The sequence below is a fragment of the Enhydra lutris genome, unplaced genomic scaffold (genome assembly GCF_002288905.1).
Source record: "Enhydra lutris kenyoni isolate GAN:26980312 unplaced genomic scaffold, ASM228890v2 scaffoldscaffold33, whole genome shotgun sequence".
Taxonomy (NCBI): domain Eukaryota; kingdom Metazoa; phylum Chordata; class Mammalia; order Carnivora; family Mustelidae; genus Enhydra; species Enhydra lutris.
In genome coordinates, this window is record NW_019154117.1 from 11358444 (window position 1) to 11381165 (window position 22722).

Genomic DNA, 22722 nt, shown 5'->3' on the forward strand with positions numbered 1-22722 from the left:
ATTTTTCACATGAGAAAACCAAAGCTCAGAGAAGTTAAGTGTTTTTTCTGGGGCCACACAGTAGTAACACATAGAGTAGGGACAGAATCTCAGGACCCCAGTCTCTAATGCCCATATTCTGTCCACACTGTCTCACTGGAATTTCCCTGCCTTATATGACACTAAGAGACCACAGACGACCTGGAAAGCTGTGACAACTTATATGTGAAAGGCACAATTCTTCACATGGCACCATGATCTCACCCCAACACCTTTCAGTCAAAGAGGGGTATTTTCTGTTGGAAAGAATATATTCAAATTGATGGTATTTTTAGACCTCTATAGAAAAGCATCTAGCAGAAAGTAAATTCTTCTCTGAGCTATTTCTGATGTCAGCGATCCCATGTTGTCAGTTGAACTCGAGCACTGTGGCCTGCACACCTGTTGCGTTTCCTCAGTCCTGAAAGGGTAGCTGCTTCTTTCTCTGGCGTCCAGTGGCTGGAACCCATATCTACGTGGATATGTGGGCTCTCAGATCACAATGGGTGACAAGCATCACCCATTCAAACATTGAAGCAAATAAAGTCCCCTTTAACACATTTAGTTGTTCCAGATGCCTGTGTCACAAGCTACATGTCTGTAAGATGAAACATCTTAGAACTGGGAGCGGTCCTAAATCCAGAGACCTTGATTTCTTCCCCATTTTCTGAGCTTCTACATGCCTTGTGCACCGAATAATTGCCCCCAAATTATAAGTAAAGTAATAAGGGTTAACTTCTAGAGATATGGATCCACGTAGAGAGAAGCAGCTAGCTCTCCTTGGGAGCGTCTTGAAGGGTGACTGAGAGCTCACCACGAAGAATGGCTGGCAGGATGAGGTAGCATTTCAGAACGAGGGAGTGGCACGTGCAGAGTGTGGAACTGCTAAGTATCATGGCAGCTTCGGGGAACTGTAAATGATTCTGCTGGGCTGGTCTACAGCACACTGTCAGCCAGGGTTCCCAAGACGGTGAAGTCTTGTATTTTTGGAGGTGTGGTCCCAAGGAGCAGAAGTGTGGAGCAAAGGTAGCAGAGCCAGGAAGGAGGGAGAGCTGCTACGAGGATGCCTCATTAAGTTGGCCATGGCTATGTCCAACTGGCTGCTTGATCCTATGGGAACCTTTGAGAAGCCATGGAGGTTGCCAGAAATATTTTGGTGTTTTGCAAAGCCCCTCCCTGCCTCCGACCCCCCCCCCCCCCCCCCCCGCCAAAGATATCCTATGATCTAGTCTTTTTCGTTAAAAATGTTTGGTCAGTCTTTTTTTCGTTTCAGTTGTTAATACTACCTCAGGCGGCTGAAATGTTAACACTTGTTCAACTGATTGCTTTTGACAAATGCTCTGGAGAGAAGGTAGTCTACCTTAGTCAAATTACATCCAAGGTCAGGTCTACTTCAGTCAGATTAAATAAAGAGAAGCCCTGAGAATGGAACTTTCTGGTGCTTTGCCAAATAAGTCAAATAATGATTTTTTCTGGGGATGGGGTTTTGGGTAGCTCCAAACCAGTTGGGCCCCTTGCAGAATTGCTGTAAGCTACTGCTTTTTCCAGATATCTTGTTTGTAAAGCTCCTGGTTTTCAAGCCTGCCTAAGAGTAGGAGAGATGACGATGGGATTAGTGCACATACAAAGCTCACCTTTCTTTGAAGGATTGTCATTTTTCTTGAATCAACACTCTTAGATTGTTGTATCCCTTTAGTTAATTTCCAGAGTTTGGAATAAGTTGATTTGACAGGTTGTTTTTTGTTTTGTTTTGCTTTGTTTTTGCCAGTGTTCCCATTGCTTTGATAGAGAAACACATTTTCAGAGGACGTTTCTCTGACATTCTCAAAGTTCCACATCCCTCCCCTGCCCAACTTCTTTCTCTTTAACAGATTCAAATTCTTTGATGAAATTCATCTCATCATCTAGTTCTTGGCCATAATACTAAATGCTCATATTATTAAATTATTACAAAGAGTTATTCTGCACTCCTAAAAAGTCTAATAGCTCCATAGCTGGGTCACCTGCAGTTCTGTTTCTATTGTCTCCCCCACCCCACACACACATATTTTGGCCAGTTTCTTGAAATATTTGGCATTTTAATTGAATACTGGATGTTGGGAATGAAAAATTATGGAATCCTTGGTGGTGATGTTTTTCTCTCCAGAGAGGATTCGATCTATTCTCAAGTAGCCAACTTGAGTAGAACAGGTCACCTCGGTCCAATCAGAACTGGGCTAACTTGAGAGGGTGTTGCTTTGCTGGATCAATGTCTTGTTCTCCACTACGCCTGGGGAGTATGCTTTGAGAGCATACACTAGGGTTCTTTTGGGAACCCTCCTCTTTAATGTGTTGTCCTAGACTTTAATTTTTATCTCTTTAGCTGGTAAGATTGCTGAAAACTCTGTTTTATGTTTGGCTTCCTGGCCCTTGCCCTCTGCAGCTTAAGCATTTGGCCGATGACTCAAGGGAAGATTGCCAGGTGATGGGCTCACTTTTCTGTGCCTCTCTTTTCTCACGAAACTTGGCTCTAAAGCCCTGGCTGCCTTTGCAACCCAGAACTCCAGTTATTATCTTCCCAACCCAGCGAGTGCTGTTGAGTTCTCTGCCTCCTGTTAGCTGCTCTCTCCTAAGCTTCTAAACTGAAGGGGCAGATGCCCCACCGGGAAACAGAGAATGTTGAATTCACTTTACTGACCTCCTTTTCCTAGGATCTTGGCCCCCTTGAACGTTTGCTGCTTGGGAAGTCCTCTGCTAGCTCCTAACCAGGTGTTTTCTAAAATATAGAGATGTTATCCATTGGTTTTCCAAATCTTCTCAGCAGGAGTGTAGGTCTGCTATAAATTACTCCACGTAGCCAGAAAGGAATGTCTCTAGTATTTCATTTTTTGGCATCATTTAAGAACGTGATTATTATACTCAAAATTTGAAGGTATTTGCTTTTCTGTGCCAACCAGTCATAGTGACTTGAATGAGATCTTTGTGTCTCTGGCCTCTTTAAACTGTATTCTTTAATTGATGCTTCTGCCTCTTCTACCCAAGGTCTTGCAGTATCTGAGATTATCTTGTTGTAAGGTGTTCTGTTCTTTAGGAAGGGGTAGTAGGAGGAGAATATTAAAATTTACATTTATACTGTCTTTGGCTATAAACTGCCTGAGAGACTATAATTCTCTACTCTTTTCCCTTTATAACTCTCAACCCCGAGTAGTAAATATTGAAGACAACGAACATAGTAAGAAAGTACTCCAAATGTCTTTTATTTAATTATCATGGAAACCACCTGATGATCACCTCATATTTTTAAAAGGTGATTTTTATAGCAAATGTAATGTTGCTTAGATGAACATCACCAGAATTTCTCTCCAGCAGAGAAAGAATAAGAAATAAGAGTAAGAAAACTTTAATTGACTTAACAAATCATTAACAGTTCATTGATTTATAGGATGCTAGAGGTAGGTAGGATCCTATAGATCATCTAAGGCAACCTGGTCATTTTAAATATTAAAACACTGAAACTCACTCAGAGGAGTTTTAATTATTATCTGCTGGGATCCTTAGGATAGCAATAGCAAACGTGTCTATGATTTAGATATACAACTTCAACAATAATGGAATAACGTCCGAAAAAATTCTCCTCCTGCCTGCTTTGTTGATTTATTGCTGTTTTGCATTTAGGTCCTAACAATATTCTCTTTACATCTTTTTACATTACAGGCAATAAAATAATGGCAGTGTGCAAAATGGCAGAACTCCCTCACTGGTACATGAGTAAAATCATAGGTTCAATCTCTGGGCCAGCAACGTAGTATCTTTCTCCTTAATGACTGGAGAGTGTTGGTTTGGTGTTGGTGACAACAGAATCCTTTTTGAATGCAGTGCGTTCTGGGACTTTCAGATGCTATACCTGTACTTGCAGAATGCATTCTACCTTTTTGCTTTCCATCCTTAAAGCCTATCCATTTACACTTGGAAGAACACACACAAGAAGAAAGTAGGAAGAGGAAAAACACACAAAGCTGTTTATAGACAATGCATTGGACGGGCAGTAAATATAGGCCCATCAAATAAAAAGAGCAGCTCACAAAAGCCACAGGTCCGGATGGACATGCCGGTTCACTGTGTGTTTACTAGACTCAGTACACCATCATACACAGCAATTTCAAGGGAGCTGTCGTTCCTGATTCACTATCTGGCAATGCAATAAATCTTTCCAAAATCTAGTGGTGTCGTCTAGTAGAAAGACCAATGAAAGTGAGCCAACTCTGCCACTTGTTGCCTGCCTAGGCTGGGGCGTGGTCATCTAAGTTCTCTGAACCTCAGTTTCCCCAGATGTAAAATGAAGTTAACAGCAGATGTCCTGTTAATCTCTTAGGGTTGCCATGATGACCACAACTAAAATTATAGTTGTGAGAAGCTTTGATAGTGTATCAGCTCCACTCAAATGAATCGTACTGTTATTTTTACAATTTAAAAAAATATTTTATTTATTTGTAAGAGAGATTGTGTGTGTACACACACCAGCAGCAGGGAGGGGCAGAGGGAGAGGGAGAGAGACGAGCGGACTCCCCCTGAGTAGGGAGCCCAATGCGGGGCTCCATCCCAGGACCCTGGCATCATGACCTGAGCTAAAGTTACCCCTGTTATTTTTATAATTAGTGAAACTCTTATTAAATGTGATGTTCATCTCTGAGATGATTCCTTGGATTCATTGTTCTGCATCATCATGTGCGCTTTTATAAATAGAAAATCATGGCCTATGACTATGGGTACAATGACTTAGAAGTAACCAGAACACTTGGCAGACCTTAAAGCAATGTTTTCCAAACTGCCACTGGGTAATTTAAGTGGTATGTGGATGAATATTTTTTAATTTGATACTCATATCCATGTATAGGAAAAATACCTAACCAGTCCCTCAAACCCATTATTTCCCAGATATATAGCTTATTTTCCTGTTTTCATGCTCATATGAAGTTTCCTATTCGAATAAATGTATTTATATAATAAAAATGGAAACTATTTGCTGAAGAATATTAAGTGGATAATACTGCAGGTAATTTGACAGACAAAATCAAAATCATGAAGTTGGTATTTGTTGTATAACTGAAGTTTGGGAAATATTTCCAAAGATTAAGTCAGTCATGTAGCTCCTAGGAAAATAACAACCCAAAACTCTCGCCGTATGATTTGGCTCCTCCATTAATGAAATAATACAGACTTTTGTGACAGATGACTCTGGACCCGCCTGGAGAAGGGAGGGTCTCCGCAGGATTTGTCTTTTCTGACGCAGATGCTACTTATTTACAAGACAGGAAAGACAGGTTTTAAAGTTCGCAGGGTTTTATTGCCTATTGGAATTTTATTAATATTTATGTGCCACCATGCTCTCAGAATCCTCCAAAACATTAGTTTTAGTTGCCCTGGAGTTTACAGGGATTTTGTGGCCCAGAGATGGTGGGATAAAAACATAGGTAACTATCGAGTTAGGTGAGAAAATGCCTTCAACTGTAACATTTCCTAGCTCACGGGAGTCTACCAGCCAATAGATGAAAAGCCCTCCAGGCCCTCCTGCCTGCAGCTGCTTTCTAGAAAAGCAGCTACTCTTCAGTTTCTTCAGGACTTCCAGAGAGGGACAGCATCCTTTTCTTTTGTGATAATGTTCAATGTTCCAATAAGTCTTCCAGATTTCTGATAATTAAGGGCGAAGTCTTTATTTCTAAGAACACTCCCTCTTGTGTGATAGAAATATCAAGGATGCACTAAAATACAAATAATGACATGTATTTATAAAATTGTGCTCTCTGACAAAAGAAACTCAAAATTACATATTTAATGTGTTTGTTATACAGCTGAAATTTATTAGCAGTTGAATTCTGGTCCTTGTCTTTTTTTTTTTTTTTAAGATTTTATTTATTAGAGAGAGAGAGGGAGAGGGAGAGAGTGCACAAGCAGGGGGAGGGGCAGAGGGAGAGGGAGAAGCGGACTCCCCACTGAGCAGGGAACCCAATGCGGAACTCAATCTCGGGACCCTGGGATCATGACCTGAAACTCAGGCAGATGCTTAATCAACTGAGCCACCGACTGAGACACCCAGGCACCCCATGGTCCTTTTCTTTTAAAAACTGTAGTAGTTGAGGGGCGCCTGGGTGGCTCAGTGGGTTAAGCCGCTGCCTTCGGCTCAGGTCATGATCTCAGGGTCCTGGGATCGAGTCCCGCATCGGGCTCTCTGCTCGGCAGGGAGCCTGCTTCCCTCTCTCTCTCTCTCTCTGCCTGCCTCTCTGTCTACTTGTGATCTCTCTCTGTCAAATAAATAAATAAAAATCTTAAAAAAAAAAAATTGTAGTAGTTGATAGCCAGACAAGTAAGAAGGCTACCCAGCTAGTCTGTAACCATCTGAGAAGTTAGCTCCAGATTATCAAAATCTCCAGCGTCCTCCAATCCTTCTCTGGTCTATCTTATCACGCTAGTTCCTGATATTGCCAGATCCTACTTATATAGAGAAGGCTTCGATGGCAAGCTGCTGTTAGAAATTGATGATATATACATAACACAACATTTACCATCTTAATAATTAGCAAGTGTGCATTTCAGTGGCGGTAAAGTCCATTCACACTGTTGAGCGACCGTCACCACCATTCATCCCCAGGAGTTTTTATGTTCTTTCCCTTTCCCCAGACTGAAACTCCATCCCCCTTAAACACTAACTCATTCATGACAAGCTTTAAGAATCATTTAGAAGGTATAATAAAAAAGCAATTTTAGGCGGACACATTTAGCTGTGGTTCTGCCCAAAGTTCTGATGTCTTCCTTTATTTCCTGATTGTTCAAACTCCTCTTCAGCTTAACGAATGGAGTTTAGCTGTTCAGTTCCTGTGGCTCATACAGGCCCCTCGAGCTCCTTCCCGGCCCTGGTGAGAGGGGGCAGGCACCAAGACTGAAGGAACAGCTGCTTTACTGTTCCAAATTATGAATATGGTGTGTGTCTCAACACATCACAGTTGCTGCACAGAGAACAGATGGGACCCCGATCTCCCCGTAGACCCGCTGGAACCCCGTCTTGAATGTTAAACAATGACCCACAGAGAGAAAGTGATTTCAGTTAATAATCTCTTCCACAGATTGGAATCCTTCATGTGCACGAACACGTGAGCTGGTCTGAGGTTTCAGTACTGGGGCTCCCTGGCTCCCATCCAGGGCTTTTGTTTGCTGAGACAGACAGCATTTGGAGTTATAATGTGGCAAAGCTTGTCAACACATGGGGCTTTTCTCTGCTTTCCAAACACATGTGAGACAGACTGGCTCTCTGTGAAGCTCTGATCTTTTCTGGGGAAAGGAAATGTCACATGCAAGTCAAAAGGAAGAACATATTTGGCATCAAGAGGAATAATCAGTCTGTGTATCAGAGAGACAAATTCTGATCAGTTGCCAAATATGTTAAAATTGTTTGTATGTATAGATGTTGATCTAGATTGGTTTAAATCGGTATTACCTTATGGAATATACGTATGTGCTTAACATAGAAATGATATCAAGGATTTTTGGAGAGGCTAACATCACTCCAGAAAAATAGACTGGTGTTAGTACCCTAGAAAGACACAAGGTGTTGTACTCACATCCCCCTGGCTGTTACCTCTGTCTTCCCAAAGTGGAATAATCACATAGCCCCAAAGCCTGGGAGATTTCCTTTCATACCTTATGGTCTGAAACACAAAGATCTCAGGAACCAGAGATGTGAGAAAATGATTTCAGCCTAATATCTGAGACCCAGAGGTATACCAGCTGAAAGCATTTCCAGAGAAATGCGTCACCCATTGGAGGCTAAATGGTTAGTGCATTGTACCTAGAAAAGAATGAATTTCATTTAATCCTGGGGATAATCAGGGGTTTTTCTCTCTTCTAGGATCTCAGACTAATTCTGTCTGGGGCTCATACTATTACTGGTAGGATGCATGCTGTCATCACTAGAGAGAAGGTGAGCCTTAGGTCATCTTTCACTCACGATGGGTCCATCGCTCCCTCTCCATTCTGCAAAGATGTCCTGTCTCTGAGCCCTGATGCTCTCTACTTTCCGTTTTCCCCAGTGACAGCATCTTTTAGAGGAACCTGCTTTTCCTCCCTGAGAGTTTCGTCTTTAGCCAAGGTCCTTTATTTAGGATTCAAGTGGGCTCCTGAGAACCTGAAAGCCAGATACAGAAATTATTTTTCTAATTTTATTCTTACTTTTTTGGAGGAAATTTTTTTTAGGTTAAACATGCAATATGGTAGGGTTCCAGAGTAGTACACCACTAATTTACGTATAGGATAGCATGGGATACCTTTGTGCATGGTTAGGTGTTAAACCGTGGTCATTTTCAAGCTTTGGCCTTATTCTCCATAGAATTAAATACACCCTTCTGCAGCACCTGCATGGCACACTCAGTGAAGCCTTCAACCCTTGATTTCAGCTCAGGTTGTGACCTCGGGGTCATGAGATCAAGCCCCATATCAGGCTCCGCACTCAGCGCAAAGTCTGCTTGGAGTTTTTCTCTACCTCTCCCTCTGCCCCTCCTCACCCCTCCTTCTGGCTGTCTCTCAAATAAATAAATAAATAAATTATACACACACGCGCGCACGCGCGCACGCACGCACACACACTCACACTCTTCTATTAGGATGATGTGTATCTGTATTTGTTCACATCCAGCCTAGCTTAAGTTAGAAAATGTTAAAGAAAAGAATAATGAAAGTTCCTTTCATTTCTGAAAATATAAAAACCCCAGTTCAAAGGCCCTGCGGTGACAGCATTACCTACTATATCCCAGGAACAGCACAGGGACCAAGGTGGTCTCGCAACACAGAATGAGTAAGAAGAAAGGCCGTAGGAGAGGACGGTGATAGAAATCGGAGGTAAGAATATTGTTAGGCAATTATAGGGCCCCGAATGCCATTCTCAGGCCTTCAGCTTTTACTCTGAGGGAAACGCTGTATCAATGGAAGGTTTTGAGCCAAGGAGTAGTTAAGATTTAGCTTCTGTTCACTATGGGTACTATGCTGAGATGAGATTGGAGAGAACAAGGGCAGTGACAGGCGTACTAGCTCGCAGGTACTGGATTAATCCAAGTGAGAAATAATAGTGGTTCGGGCCAGGCGGTAGCAGGGAGATGGTGAGAAGAGAAATGACTAGATTTTGGATGTGTTTTGAAGGTGGAGCAACAGGACTTCCTGACAGCCTGGGTGTGAGAGTGCGGGGAAGAAGGGGTGGCTCAGGACTTGGGGTCTGGCCAGCCAGAAAGGTGCAGTGGGTTCTAAGGTGAGGCCATTGGTGTTTAGTTTTAGACATGTTCAGCTGGAGGTGTCTATTTGAGAAGAAGGGGAGATGTCCACTAAACAGTCTGAATAAGCACATCTGGGTTTTAGCAAAGGAGTTGGAAATTTAAATTGGTACTACAGTAACATACGTAGCATTAAAAGCCTGGAACAAGATGAGATCACTTCCAGAGTCCGTGAGAATAGAGCAGTTTGAGACCAGGGCCTTGGAGCACTCCAAGGGCACAAGGTCAGAGAATAAAGGGTGAACTAACAAAGGAATGACCAGTGAAGTGGGAGAAAAGCCAGGACAGCATAGCGTCCTGCAAACCAAGTTAAGCAAGTACTTGTAGGGGGCGCCTGAGTGGCTCAGTCGGTTAAGATCCTGATCCCAGGATCCTGGGATCGAGTCCCGCACCTGGCTTCCAGCTCAGGGGGAGTCTGCTTTTCCTCTACACCTACCCACTGCTTGTACTCACTCTGTCTCACTCTCTCCCACTTTCTCAAACAAATAAATGAAATCTTAAAAAAAAAAAAAAAAGTACTTGTTGGAGGCAGAAATGATATATTATCATCATTGCTATAAATGAGACAAGAATGACAAGGGCTGGGTATTGACTGTTGGTTTAGTCATGAGGACGTCATTGGTGAACACTCCAGAAACACTGGCAGTATCATTTGTAATATTTTAAAGGAGATGCTGGGGAAGCCTGGTTGATGAAGGCCCCGTGACTTTGATGATCCAGTTTCACAGGGTGACAACTTTACCAAGTGGAACACGGGGAGAAAGGAGTGCGTGGTGCATACAATTTGATAAGACCCACCTGAGCAGGACTATTTCTCTCACCTCTTGAATAGCCCATGGAACTTCTCAGGTCTGTGTTTGTGGAAGTGGGAGAAAGAAGGAATGCCCTGAAGAAGCGTAGATGTAGCTTCTGATCAATTCTGGTTGGGGTATTTCAAGCCTTGCATTTGGGGAAATGACTAGAGCTAATTAATTAAACATCCAACTGTAAAGAAAGATGCCGCTAGAGACCATTTCACTGGCATGCAGTATTTGGGCTCTCTTTCTTTTTACCCTCAATTCAGCCATTAATTTCTGCATAAATAATAACAGAACACTGCGTAAATATTGTGTTTTACATCATGTATATTAAACAATCAGGGTTGGCCAAGAAGACAATAAAAATGCATGCAAACATGTATGCATTGTTTTTCAGGTGGAAGAGACATCAACTTTTATCAAATGACCCAGGGTTAAGAACTACAGAATCGAAATCCAGGGCCTTTTTTTAAAAAATGAGACTTGGGTCTACAGAATTATATCACTGGGGCATTAATTGAGAAATTGGTGTTCATATATTACCTTATTTCAGTGGCTGGATGGTAATTATTAACAGTAACCAGTTATACAGGGGGATGGGGAGGCCATGGCTGATTTGTAGCTATGTCTGTTTTCTACAGGGCAGTTACATCCATCATGGCCCATTTCAAACCACCAACATGAAGTCATTTGGACCTGTCAACCGAAGTCACCCAGTGGACTCTTGGGAGCCAATGGAAGCTGGTTCCAGGACACCACTGTTTTATTTGTGTGCAGACAAATTAACATTAAAAGAGAAGATAATTCCTTAGACCAGGATCAAATATTAGAGTCAAGACTTGAACCCAGACTCTCATGACTACAAAATCCATGTTCTCTCCCCAAAACCCATGTCTGGAAGCTCCAAAACGTTGTCCATGAATTAGTAGGATAAATTCCCATGTGTTCATCAGCACCTCAGGGACATAAAGCTAGTATTATAATAATAACATTAATTGCATCCTATATATTGAACTGAATTTTAAATTATTAAGTGAAAAAAATTATTTTGATGGTTTAGATTGGGTAGCATATCTATTCCTCTAGGATTATATTCTCCAGAATTATAAAATCCTTCATCAGGATGGTGGTCAAGTCACCCACTAACTCTGATTTGTTCCCAGCAACACCACTCAGAAGAGAAAGAAGGGAATATTCCTTGTGCGTGCATGTGTGTGTTTGTGTTTGTGTGTGTGTTTTTGACAATACTCGATTTTGTGTTGCTCTCCAGGCTACTACATGTACATCGAGGCCTCCCACATGGCGTATGGACAAAGAGCACAGCTCTTGTCCTGGCCTCTGAGAGGAGTCACCGGAAAACAGTGCCTGACCTTTTTCTACCACATGTATGGAGCAGGGACTGGCCTGCTGAGTGTCTATCTGAAGAGAGAAGGTGAGAGTGAAGGGTCCCTCTTATGGAGAAGACGAGGTGAGCAGAGCATCTCCTGGCTGCGAGGGCTGATTGAATACAGCTGTGAGAGGCAACACCAGGTAAGCCAGAGGCGACAGGAACCAAGTGATAGCAGGTGGTCCTGTAGGCTTCTGCTGTTTTCTTCTTCTTGCTACCCAAGGGAACGTCTGGTCCTTTCTGGGGGTCATAGATAAAGGCAGTAGTTGTTTAAGAGTAAACATAGTAAGAGTAAACATCTCAGCAGTGAAAGGAAGATGAGGCGTGTAGACGAAGCTTTGGGTAGTTATGCACAGAGTGATTTTTGCGACTCCGTGATGAAAGGGTGGCTATTTTTGTCTTGGCACATTCTGAGTGTCAAGTGCATTCTGTGTGTCCCACGCGTCTCTAAAACGGTCCCCTTTGCTTCCGAACATGGTATTACCTAATTAGTTGTTCCAGCTGCATCCCTACCGTCGTCATTACCCACACGCAAGGGCTTCTGTTGCAAGCCTCTATTTAACAGAGTGCATGGTCCAGAGGAAATGTTCAGCCTCTGTCTGCAGTGACGTGGAAGAAGCTGAGAGTCCCGATCCTAAGTCCCGAGTCTCGTGTGCAGTAGGAGACCTCCGCCCCATGGCGTCCTGGTCGTGAGTGAGTCTGGGCAGCACCAGGAAAGAGCCTTTCACATTCCGATCGGTGAGGCTGAGCAGCCAATCCAGTCTAAAGGTGGGCAGGGGCCTCTTGGCAGCCACGGACTTCACCTGCCTCCTCTGAGCCAAAGCTCCAAAGGGAGAGAACCTTCAGACCCCGGCTCCTCCTGAAGTTGCTCCGTGGAATTCTCCAACGTTCCACAAAAGCGCTGCTTCCCCCTCAGCATTCGGACTAATGAACAGTCTTGGGTCAGCTCCCCTCAGCGTTAACTACTGGCTGCTTGGCTAAGCCCAGATCTTCCTGGGCAAAGGTCTTCACAATAAGGGCTACATGTTACACCATCGTCCAACCTCAGGGAATTGTCTACAGATCTGAATGGGAAGGGACTGCCCCAGCTCTGGCGAGCCAGGTGGAGCAAGTGATAGCGGGAACATGAGCCATTATCCGGGGATGGCCCATTACTGTGGCATGGATAAGACTGGAGAGACTGAGTGAAGAGTAACAGCCCCGGGAATGGTGCGGCTAGTGCTTTAATGTCTGTTACAGAAGGGAAGTGGAGCATTCAGGAACTTACTAATGTAACTGACCATCATTCTGAGAGAGTAGATTAATTTCGTTAGGCTGCCGGGGCACTCATACTGCTACCCTACTTCCATGTTCTCGAAGTGTGGTCCTGAGGCCAGCACCAGTGCTTGAAATGCAAATTCACCTAAAATGACACGTACCTAAAATGCACATTCTTGGGCCTCACCTTGGAACTACTGAACCATACCCTGTGGGGGAGGGGACCAGAAATCTGTGTCTTAGCAAGCCCCCCGGTGAGTCAGATGCGTGCTAAAGATGCAGCATCTCTGTCCTAGAGTAAGTGAGTCTGAGTCTCTCTGGTGGAGCCTGAACATCGATGTTTTTATAACTCCCAAATGTTGCTGGTGCGCAAGAGTTCCGGGATTTGGGTTCAGGAGAGCAGGGGACTTCTCAGCATCTAAACCCAAGGAGCTGAGTCCAAGGCCTTGAATATACTAGACTTGCTGGTAGTTGGTTGTTTGAAATAGTTTTTTTATCCCAACGTAATCAGGCATCTCGGGTAGCATCTTGAGGTGTTCAAGGTTATTTTCAAGTTCAAGGGTACAGAATGGCCTGGAGGATTTTTAGCTCACAACGTGGAAAGAAGACTCCACACCATTCCTCTTGTCTTAAAATGGAACAGATATGAATCTGTCATGAGGAATTTCCTTCTGGATTTAGTGATTCCCTCAGGAATCCCGAATGACTGTCTGGAGACCAGGCTGAACTAGTTTCTCCAAAACATCTTAGTGTCTAATAAAACACAGACAAGCCCACGCAAATAAATCCGCCATCTTCTCCGTGCCAGGCACTTACAGTGCTGGGAGCTGTACGTAGGTTCTTCTGGTTGATCTGATAGCTCCCTTTACAGATGGAGAAACAATGTCCAGCTGGTAAGTGCAGAGTGAGAATTCAGTCCAGATCTGACTGGTCCCAAAGTGTGTATCCCTAAGCCACGACTTTACACCTCCGCCTACCATGGAGGTTCCAAAAATACTCGTTCCCCTGGGTGTCATAAGCACTGGGTGATCTTGGGGAAATCCTCATCCTCTCTTAGAGTGTTTATACATTTTCAAAATGGGGTAATAATTCCTGCTGTGTTTACATCACCAGAGTTAGAGGGTCAAATTAGATTATGTATGTGAAAGGGTTTAATATATTTTAAAGTCACAAAGTATGAAAGGATATTATTGTTTCTAAAAATATATTCCCTCCCAAATATCTCTGGTCTCTAATTCACGTCGCCATGGCAACCATGGTATTCTCAATAGTTACTTTGGCATCCAGACTGAGTGCCTAAAGTATGAGACCAAAATATCTCATTTTAATAAAGATTTATTGACCGCTTGCTATTCTAAGTGCTGGGGATACAACAATGACCATAACATGTAAAGCTCCTCCTCTTTTAGCTGACATTCTAGCGGGGAGAGATTGAAAATGTAAACAAAAAATATATACTGTACCATCATGTGATAATAAGTGCTATGAAAAAAAGTAGGTCAAGCTGATCAGGTAACGAGATCAAAGAAGTATCAGGGTGTAATCGTGAAAGGTCTTGGACATCATGGTACAGTTTGAAATTTATTCCAGAAGCAATGAAGAACCATCAGATGGTTTTAAGGTAATGCAATCTGTTAATATTTTTAAAGGATCACCCCAGCTACTACCTGGGGAGTAGACTGGAGGGAGGCAAGGAGACTTTGGGGCTACTGCAATAGTCCTGGCAGGAGTGGTAGCTAGGGCTATGTGGCAGGGGTGAGACATATCAGAAGCCCACAGGACTTCTTATGCATGGCATTTGGGGCTTTAGAGAAAGAGGCAGCAAGATGACACCATGGGTTTTGGCCTGAGCAACCCCTCGAATGGAGTTACCATTTACTGAGATGGGGAAGGCTTTAGGTGGGGCATATCTGGAGGTGTGAGGGCAGTGTGCACAGGAGGGGTTTTTGGAACATGCAGAGTTTTCACTGTCTGTTAGACATCCACTTGGGTATGTCAAGTAAGTGGTAGGACGTGAGTCTGGAGTTTAGGGAAAAGAACAAGGCTGGAGGAATCAATGTGTGCGTCATCAGTGGGGGTGGGCAGGTGTGGATGACTTTCAGAGTGCTGTAGTAGTGCTGACATTTGAGATTCATCCTAGAGGGGAGGTAAGTGGGTGGCCTCCTGACGACATTCCCATCATCCGACCATCCTTGTAGAAGAAATGCATCAAGTGGTACAATATTAATCGTGCTCCTTCAGGGTTTAATAAAGTGCCAAGCCACCCTTGACTTGCTATCGATCAAAAACACAAAGTGATTTCATTTCCTTTGGATTCCTTGCTTAACCTTTCCTCCTCTGCTCTCTCTGTTTTCCTCCCTGGGTTCTTTTATTTTGATGCCATCGAAAGAATGAATTCTTATGAATTCATTCATCATCAGATGAATTCTTAGCTCATTGAAATATTTACATCATTTATATTGTTCATTACACTACCTCACATTTAGTAGGAATGATTACATGCTGGGTACTCATCTAACACCAGGTTTCCAAATTCTCTTGCTCATGGTATACTCAGTCTTCCTAGTTTTCTCCTGGTGCCACTAGAGCACAAGCGATAACTAACCGTTTTCATGTATTAAGCATTTTTCCAGACAACGTAGTGAGTATTTATGTCCTAACAACTTAGTAGCCATTTGAAAAAAATAATTGCCAAACTGAAAGAAAAAACAAATTGTTCTCTAGTTCTTAAATAACCACAATTATTTAATAATAGAATGTGTATCTGCGATACAAGGCAGAAATCATAATGGTATAAAATAGTTATCCCTCAAGTATTAAGGAAATTCAAAGGAGAAAGTTGTATGAAATCAAGTGCGTGGTTCAACTGCAGACTGTTCTGAATATAATTCCATCAGGTAATTTGTTTATTATGTTTCCACTGTAGACTTGGAAGTCAAAAACCAGATTTTATTGATGTCCAGAGAACCAGAATGCTTATTAACTGTCCTCATATTTCCTCCTATCTGGATGTGTTAGGATATTTTTCCCCTCTTCTAACTCTACTTATTTGGAGTCTCGTTTGGGATTGTGTTCTTAGAATTTTTAATAACGTTATTTTGCCCATTTCTGTCATTAAGGCTTCTTTGAGTCATTAATTTCAAGATAGTTTCATATGCTTATTAATTATCCACTTTATGTTCTTTGATTTAATTTAAATCATAAACTAGTGCAATGGGGAGTCATTTCCTCATAAAATGAGTAGAGCAAAGGTGTCTTCTGGAAAATTTTCATTACCCACGAGCCTCCCTACAGTATTCAGTGGTTTATTAACCATTGTTGGGTCGGCTTTAGAACTGGTAATCTAATCTCTTCTCCCTAGAACCTGAATTTTTGATCAGTTATTTTCTTCTCAGGATCTAAAGTTATGGAACTGCTTCTCTCCTCCTGGGTTGTTCTTGGATGTTATGGTATCTAACATGATAAGTGAACCATTGTCCTTTTGGTAAAGTTAATGATTATGCTTTGCTGTTCATTCATGATCTCATCGGCCATGTTAAGTTCTCCCACCTGGTACCAGTATCACTGTAGATTTATGGAGAGCCCAAGAAAGCTTAAATTTCTGGCCCATGACTTTCATAGGCCCTATGAATGCTAGGACTAGAATATTCTAGGTGGGGAGGGGAAACCAGGTCACCACCAGGGAGCATTTCTAGGTGAGCATTTCTGGGAAATTGCATAAAGAAATCTCAGAAGAAAGGGACCGAAATCTCCAAGGCTCTAGTAACATACTGTGAATTTCTTTAAAATCCCAAATAAGTATTCTCTTTTGTACCTAAATTTGAATTTGTGATTTTGTATCACTTTTCTTAAAGGAGGTTGAAAAACAGTCTAAGCTTTCAGACCCACACAGCTTGGATCTGCCCTTGACAAATATTGGTTTTTTGTTTTTATTTATTTTTTTAAAAATGTTTTATTTAAATTCAATTTAGTTAACATATAGTGTTTTATTCATTTCAGAGGTAAATTTTGTGATTCATCAGTTGCATACAACACCCAGTTTTCATTACATCGAGTGCCTTCCTTAATGCCCATCCCTCAGTTACCCCATCCCCCACCCACCTCCCCTCCAGCAACCCTGTTTGTCCCCTAGAGTTAAGAGTCTCATATGGTTAGTCTCCCTCTCTGTTTTTATCTTATTTCATTTTTCCTTCCCTTCCCATATGTTCATCTGTTTTGTTTCTTAAATTCCACGACTGAAAGCATATGGTATTTGTCTTTCTCTGACTGACATATTTCGCTTAGCAAAATACCCTCTAGTTCCATCCACGTCATTGCAAATGGTAAGATTTCATTCTTGTGGGTGCCCAAATAATATTCCATTGTATATGTACCACATCTTCTTTATCCGTTCAGATGTCAATGGACATCTGGGATCTTTCCATAGTTTGGCTATTGTGGATGTTGCTGCTATGATATTGGGGTGCAGGTGTCCCTTCAGATAACTGTGTATCCCTTGGCTAAATACCTAGTAGTGCAATTGCTGGGTCATAGGCTAGTTCTATTTTTAACTTTCTGAGGAACCTTCATGCTGTTTTCCAGAGTAGCTGTACTGGTTTGCATTCCCACCAGTATTGCAAGAGGGTCCCCTTTCTCTGAACCTTGCCAACATCTATTGTTTCCTGACTTGTTAATTTTAGCCCTTCTGACTGGTGTGAGGTGGTATCTCATTGTGGTTTTGGTGAGTCTTGTTTTGTCAGGATGACTCTATTTCTAAATTCAAACTTCATTACTTTTCAGGTAATTTTTGAAGCCATTCGGGGACTGTCCCTAAGAAGTGATATTGCCATTGATGATGTTAAATTTCAAGCAGGACCCTGTGCAGGTACCAGTATGTTTCCCAACGATATCAGCTTGATTGAAAAGGGATTTTGTAACAGTGTCAAATCATAAGAATGCAAATTAAGCATTTTTTTACAACAAAAATAGAAAAAATTACTATTGTCTATTTTCTATTTGTCTTTCCTGACAGAAATGGAAGATTTAACCCAGCAATCATCGGGATATTCTGAGGATTTAAATGAAATTGAGTTTTAAGAAATGATCTAAATTGGATGAACTAAACAAGAGCCATACCTCTCTTCCATCAAAATGAAACCAAAACAGACGAATACTGGACAGTCTTAACCATTTCATAAGTCATAAAATGACTTCACAGCACAGCACTCTTTTTCATTATTTTTGCAAAAAATACTGACTCAGGGCTTTTTGTTTTGTTTTGTTTTCCTTTTTGCGTTTGACAACTGTTCCGAAAGTACAGGCTGTTGATTTTTGCAAAGATCACGCATCTTAACTTTGGTTCCAGTTAAAAATACAAGTGTACTCTACTGCAGTCATTTTAAAGTATGCAAATGAAGGGCACAACAAAATGTGCTCATTTAACTCTGCATTCAGTGAATGTATTGGGAGGAGACTTAAGTCTTGGCGGGTTTCTTTTTGAATTTCGAGTGTCGTAAGTATTTTTAAAGTAATAATGTGAGCTGTCAGTATCTGCAGGATGAATGCAGTTTTTCATGGCAACAAGTCAGTCTAAGAAAATGAAATCTTATTCCCTGTGTTTTCTTCGTAGAAAGGGAGTATTCATTTTTTCGGAGTATCAATTTTTAAATATTTTTACCATAGGTGATAACAAAGGACCTTTTCATGAATGTCCCAGGGTAAGTCAGTATTAATTAATGCTGTATTACAAGGCAATGCTCCTTTCTTTTTTTCCCCCTTTGAACTACTTTTGAAAGTCACTCTGAACACATGGATTAGAAATTGCACTCTTTTTACTGTAAAGCAAGCTTGAAAATGTTTATGGACACACACCCAAAAATTTTTAGGTTGTGTTAAGCAGTTTTACTGTTTTGTTTTGTTTTTTTTTTTTATAAGAAATGTTTTGGTAAGGTTTTGAGTAATATGAATTCAAGCAGATATACTAAACTGCTGCTTTTTATTTACATGTTTAGAAAATTGTACATACATGTTTGTATACCCAAACAGCTATTATAAGATTACCTAATAAAAGGTTATTTGAAAGTCTTTTCCCTAACAATTAACTCATTTCTACGTTATTTTTCTTGTTCAGAAGCTCTCCGGTACACAACTGCTGATTCTAGTTTGGATTTCTACTCTGCCACAATTAAGTTCTTCTTAGGCCTTCTATTAGTGATAAAAGCACTGCATACTTTGATACAATAATTAATTTTTAAAGTGTTTTATTTTACATAAGCTAACTTAATTTTCCACCAACTTTTATCTTATTAGAATATAAACATTATGAGCCTAGGGATTCTTGCATGTTTTGTTTACTTTTGTAGTCTCAGTACCCAGAACAACGTCTGGCATGTAGTAGCTGTTCTACATATAAATGTTTGTTTAATGAATGAATGAATGAATGAATTTAACTGTCCCCACATTCTCCAGATTGGAGATATTATTATCCATTTTTACAGAGAAAGAAACCGAGGCTCAGAAGAGTGAACAAATTATTTAAGATCCCATAGCTGTTCACTGAAGGAACTTGGAGTCGTCTCTCTGACCCCAAGGTCCATACCTTCTCCTGCTTTGCATGGCCAAAAACCCATGGTTCTCACGGAATTGGGTGGTATTCTCACTTAAGAACGTCAGAACTCTCTGGGTGCCTGGCTGACTCAGTCTGTAGAGCATGTGACACTTGATCTCAGGGTTGTGAGTTTGAGCCCCACGTTGGGCATAGAGATTACCTAAAAAAAAAAAAAAAATCAAAACTCTTAAATTAATCTGTAAAGAGTAGTATACTTCCCTGAAGACCACATTTCTTGGAAAGTAAGAAACGAGACTCAACTCTTCAAAATAAATATCCCAAGGTTTATGAAGAAAATGAAATAAACTTATAAAATAGAGCAAAATTTTGCAAATCAAATCCCTAAATAGAGTCGAAACATTGAGGAAGGTGTCAAGATGTGAACCAACTCAACAGTATACTAGACATTATAATTTCCCAACCCTGTTCTTCCTGTCCAGAGCTTAGTTGTATTTGCTGAATAAAGAAATGAAAAATTTGGGCGCCTGGGTGGCTCAGTGGGTTAAGCCGCTGCCTTCGGCTCAGGTCATGATCTCAGGGTCCTGGGATCGAGTCCCGCATCGGGCTCTCTGCTCAGCAGGGAGCCTGCTTCCCTCTCTCTCTCTGCCTGCCTCTCTGTCTACTTGTGATCTCTCTCTGTCAAATAAATAAATAAAATCTTTAAAAAAAAAATAAAAAAAGAAATGAAAAATTTGTCCCCAAGACCTAACACAATATCTCTTGCATAGCAAGGGGATTGTAATAGGTAGTGACTAAATGAAGTCATTCGCCAGCCTCCTTGCTCACGGATTACTTAAATCCATCATAAAAATCAGAGCTAACATTTATTGAATACTTACTGTCTTCAGATATCATTCACTTTGCATGAATTCACCCATTTAATCCTGATAACAACCCATGAAGTAGATCTCGTGATATTTCCACTGTATATGTAGAGAAAATGAATTTGTCCAAGTTCAGCAGCTGGTGTAGGGCTTAGGTTTGAACCTGAGTGTGTTTCATTGCCAAACCTGTGCTCTGATCCTAGCAGGACCACCTCCTGAACCTGCCAGCTCTCCTGCCAACTCCACCCCCAATACCAATTTATTTATTTATTTTAAAAAGTATTTTTATTTATTTATTTATTTGACAGACAGAGACCACAAGTAGGCAGAGAGGCAGGCAGAGAGAGAGGAGGAAGCAGGCTCCCTACTGAGTTGAGAGCCCAGCATGGGGCTCTATCCCAGGACCCTGAGATCATGACCTGAGCTGAAGGCAGAGGCTTTAACCCACTGAGCCACCCAGGTGCCCCCCCAATACCAATTTAAACCATAGGCAAAGGTTCCAAGTTTCTCTCACTCCAGAGGATTCATTGGGTACCAAAATTGCACCAAAGGTTGCCAAACCCGAAATAGTACTGGTGTAGTCATTCTGGAAAACAGTAAGGGCAGTTCCTCAGAAAGTTAAAAATAGAGCTACCCTATGACCAGCAATTGCACTACTGGGTAATTAACTAAAGGATGCATAGTGGTCCAAAGGACACCTGCACCCCAGTGTTTGTAGCTGCAAGGTCCAAAATAGCCAAACTATGGAAAGAGCTCAGATGTCCATCGACTGATGAATGGATAAAGATGTGGTCTATATACAATGGACTATTACCCAGCCAGCAAAAAGAATGAAATCTTGCCATTTGCAATGATGTGGAAGGAGCTAGAGGGTATTATGCTAAGCAAAGTAAGTCAGTCAGAGAAGGGCAAATACCATAGGATTTCACTTATATGTGCAATTGAAGAAACAAAACAGATGAACATAGGGGAAGGAGGGGGAAAAAGAAAGTGAGAAGTAAACCATGAGACTCAACAACAGAGAACAAAATGAGGGTTGGTGGAGGGAGGTGGATGAGGGATGGGCTAAATGGGGGATGGGCACTAAGGAGGACACTTGTGATGAGCTCTGGGTGTTGTATTGAAGTGATAAATCCCTAAATTCTACTCCTGAAGCCAAATTTTACCACATATGCTAGTTCACCAGAATTTAAATAAAAACTTGAAATTAAAAATAAATACTAATTGGGACACCAGCTTTGGGAATTTGGAGGCAAAAGGTGGGAGTTGGCCACTAGTTATTAAGTTATGGCAGAAAGGAAAGAAGTGATTGTTACCAGTTGTTAAGAAGCAACGGGTAGTTTTATATCTGAGGAGAGAGGAGGTAGAAGGTAAGAGGACTAATTTACCCTTCTTCACTTATGTTCATTTGGCAGAATTCACTCTTTGGATGCTTTTCTTCCTTTCCAGGCTGGTCTTGCCATTCATTTTAACTATATCTCGCCTGGATGAAAATATGAAAGTACAACGTAGTTTCCTCGGGTTTGGAAATGCCCTCGCGAAAGGCGTGCCAGCTAATGGGTACAACGCGACCATTCCTGCACAGGATTTGCATTTACTTTATCTAAACCCACAAGTGCTTCAAAGGCAATCTACTTTATCCAGACAGACCGCCTTCTCTACTACAATTTGCTGTCTGGGTTGATGTGTAGAAGGCAGTGAAGCAGAAGATAGGACCTCTGAGTCAAGGTCTGATTTCACGTGGAATAAGAAAAGATTCAACAAAGATTTGGTGACAGGGGCACCTGGGCGGCTCAGTTGGTTGGTTAAGTGTCCTGCTCTTGGTTTCAGCTCAAGTCATGGTCTCAAGGTGTCCCAGCTCAAATCCTGGCCTTGCCACTTACCAGATTCAGGACTAGGGGCAATTCACTTACACCGTCTCTGATCCCTACTTTCAGTCTGCAAAATAGGGCGGACTACTCCTTGTTTCTACTTCTTCAGGTTGCTGTAAAGATGAAAGTGATAACTACAAGCACTTAGTGTCTGACACACAAGAGCTGCCCTAGTTTATTTTAGAAGGTTTGAGTGAAAATTTTTTTAATAAATCACAGTTCTTTCAATGTATTCTTTCTCTCCAAAGGAATTGTGAGTTTATAGTGCCATCTTAAGGAGAAAGCAACCATAGAATCTTGTCGCTTACCACGTTTTCCCTTTGTACTAACAATGCTAGGCTCATTTTAACCAGCAGCTGGGCAGTGCCTTTCCCTTTGCTCTTCCTTCTCCAGTTGCCGTTGGTGGTTCTTTTGGGCGGCTCGCCCCATGTATACACCCGAGCAGAAGTTATCATGCTAAACCTAAATTCTTGTTCTTAATGGCCATCTTCTCAAGAATGGTCACTTTCCAGTTTTGTGCCCCCACCTGCCTACCACACTCAACAAATATTTCTGGACTAAAGAAACAAATGCTCAATTAAAAACATTTAGTTTAATACAAATATGTATGTGGATTTCAGGAATCACAAGGGATATAAAGATTCTCATTTGTCCATCAACATTTCATGGTCTGGAAACCCATGCTCTAAAAA

At 41.6% G+C, this 22722-nt stretch overlaps 1 protein-coding gene across 1 annotated transcript in view; it reads left to right on the forward strand.

Annotated features, from left to right (window-relative positions):
- LOC111153635 (MAM domain containing 2) overlaps positions 1 to 18800 on the forward strand; it is a 145181-nt gene extending 126381 nt beyond the window's left edge. Inside the window, exons 12-14 of the mRNA XM_022512779.1 lie at positions 11376 to 11635; positions 17529 to 17613; positions 17761 to 18800. Of these exons, the coding sequence (XP_022368487.1) occupies positions 11376 to 11635; positions 17529 to 17613; positions 17761 to 17825 (410 nt within the window). The 3' untranslated portion in view covers positions 17826 to 18800. The remainder of the gene's footprint in view (positions 1 to 11375; positions 11636 to 17528; positions 17614 to 17760) is intronic.
- The last annotated feature ends 3922 nt before the right edge of the window (positions 18801 to 22722 follow it).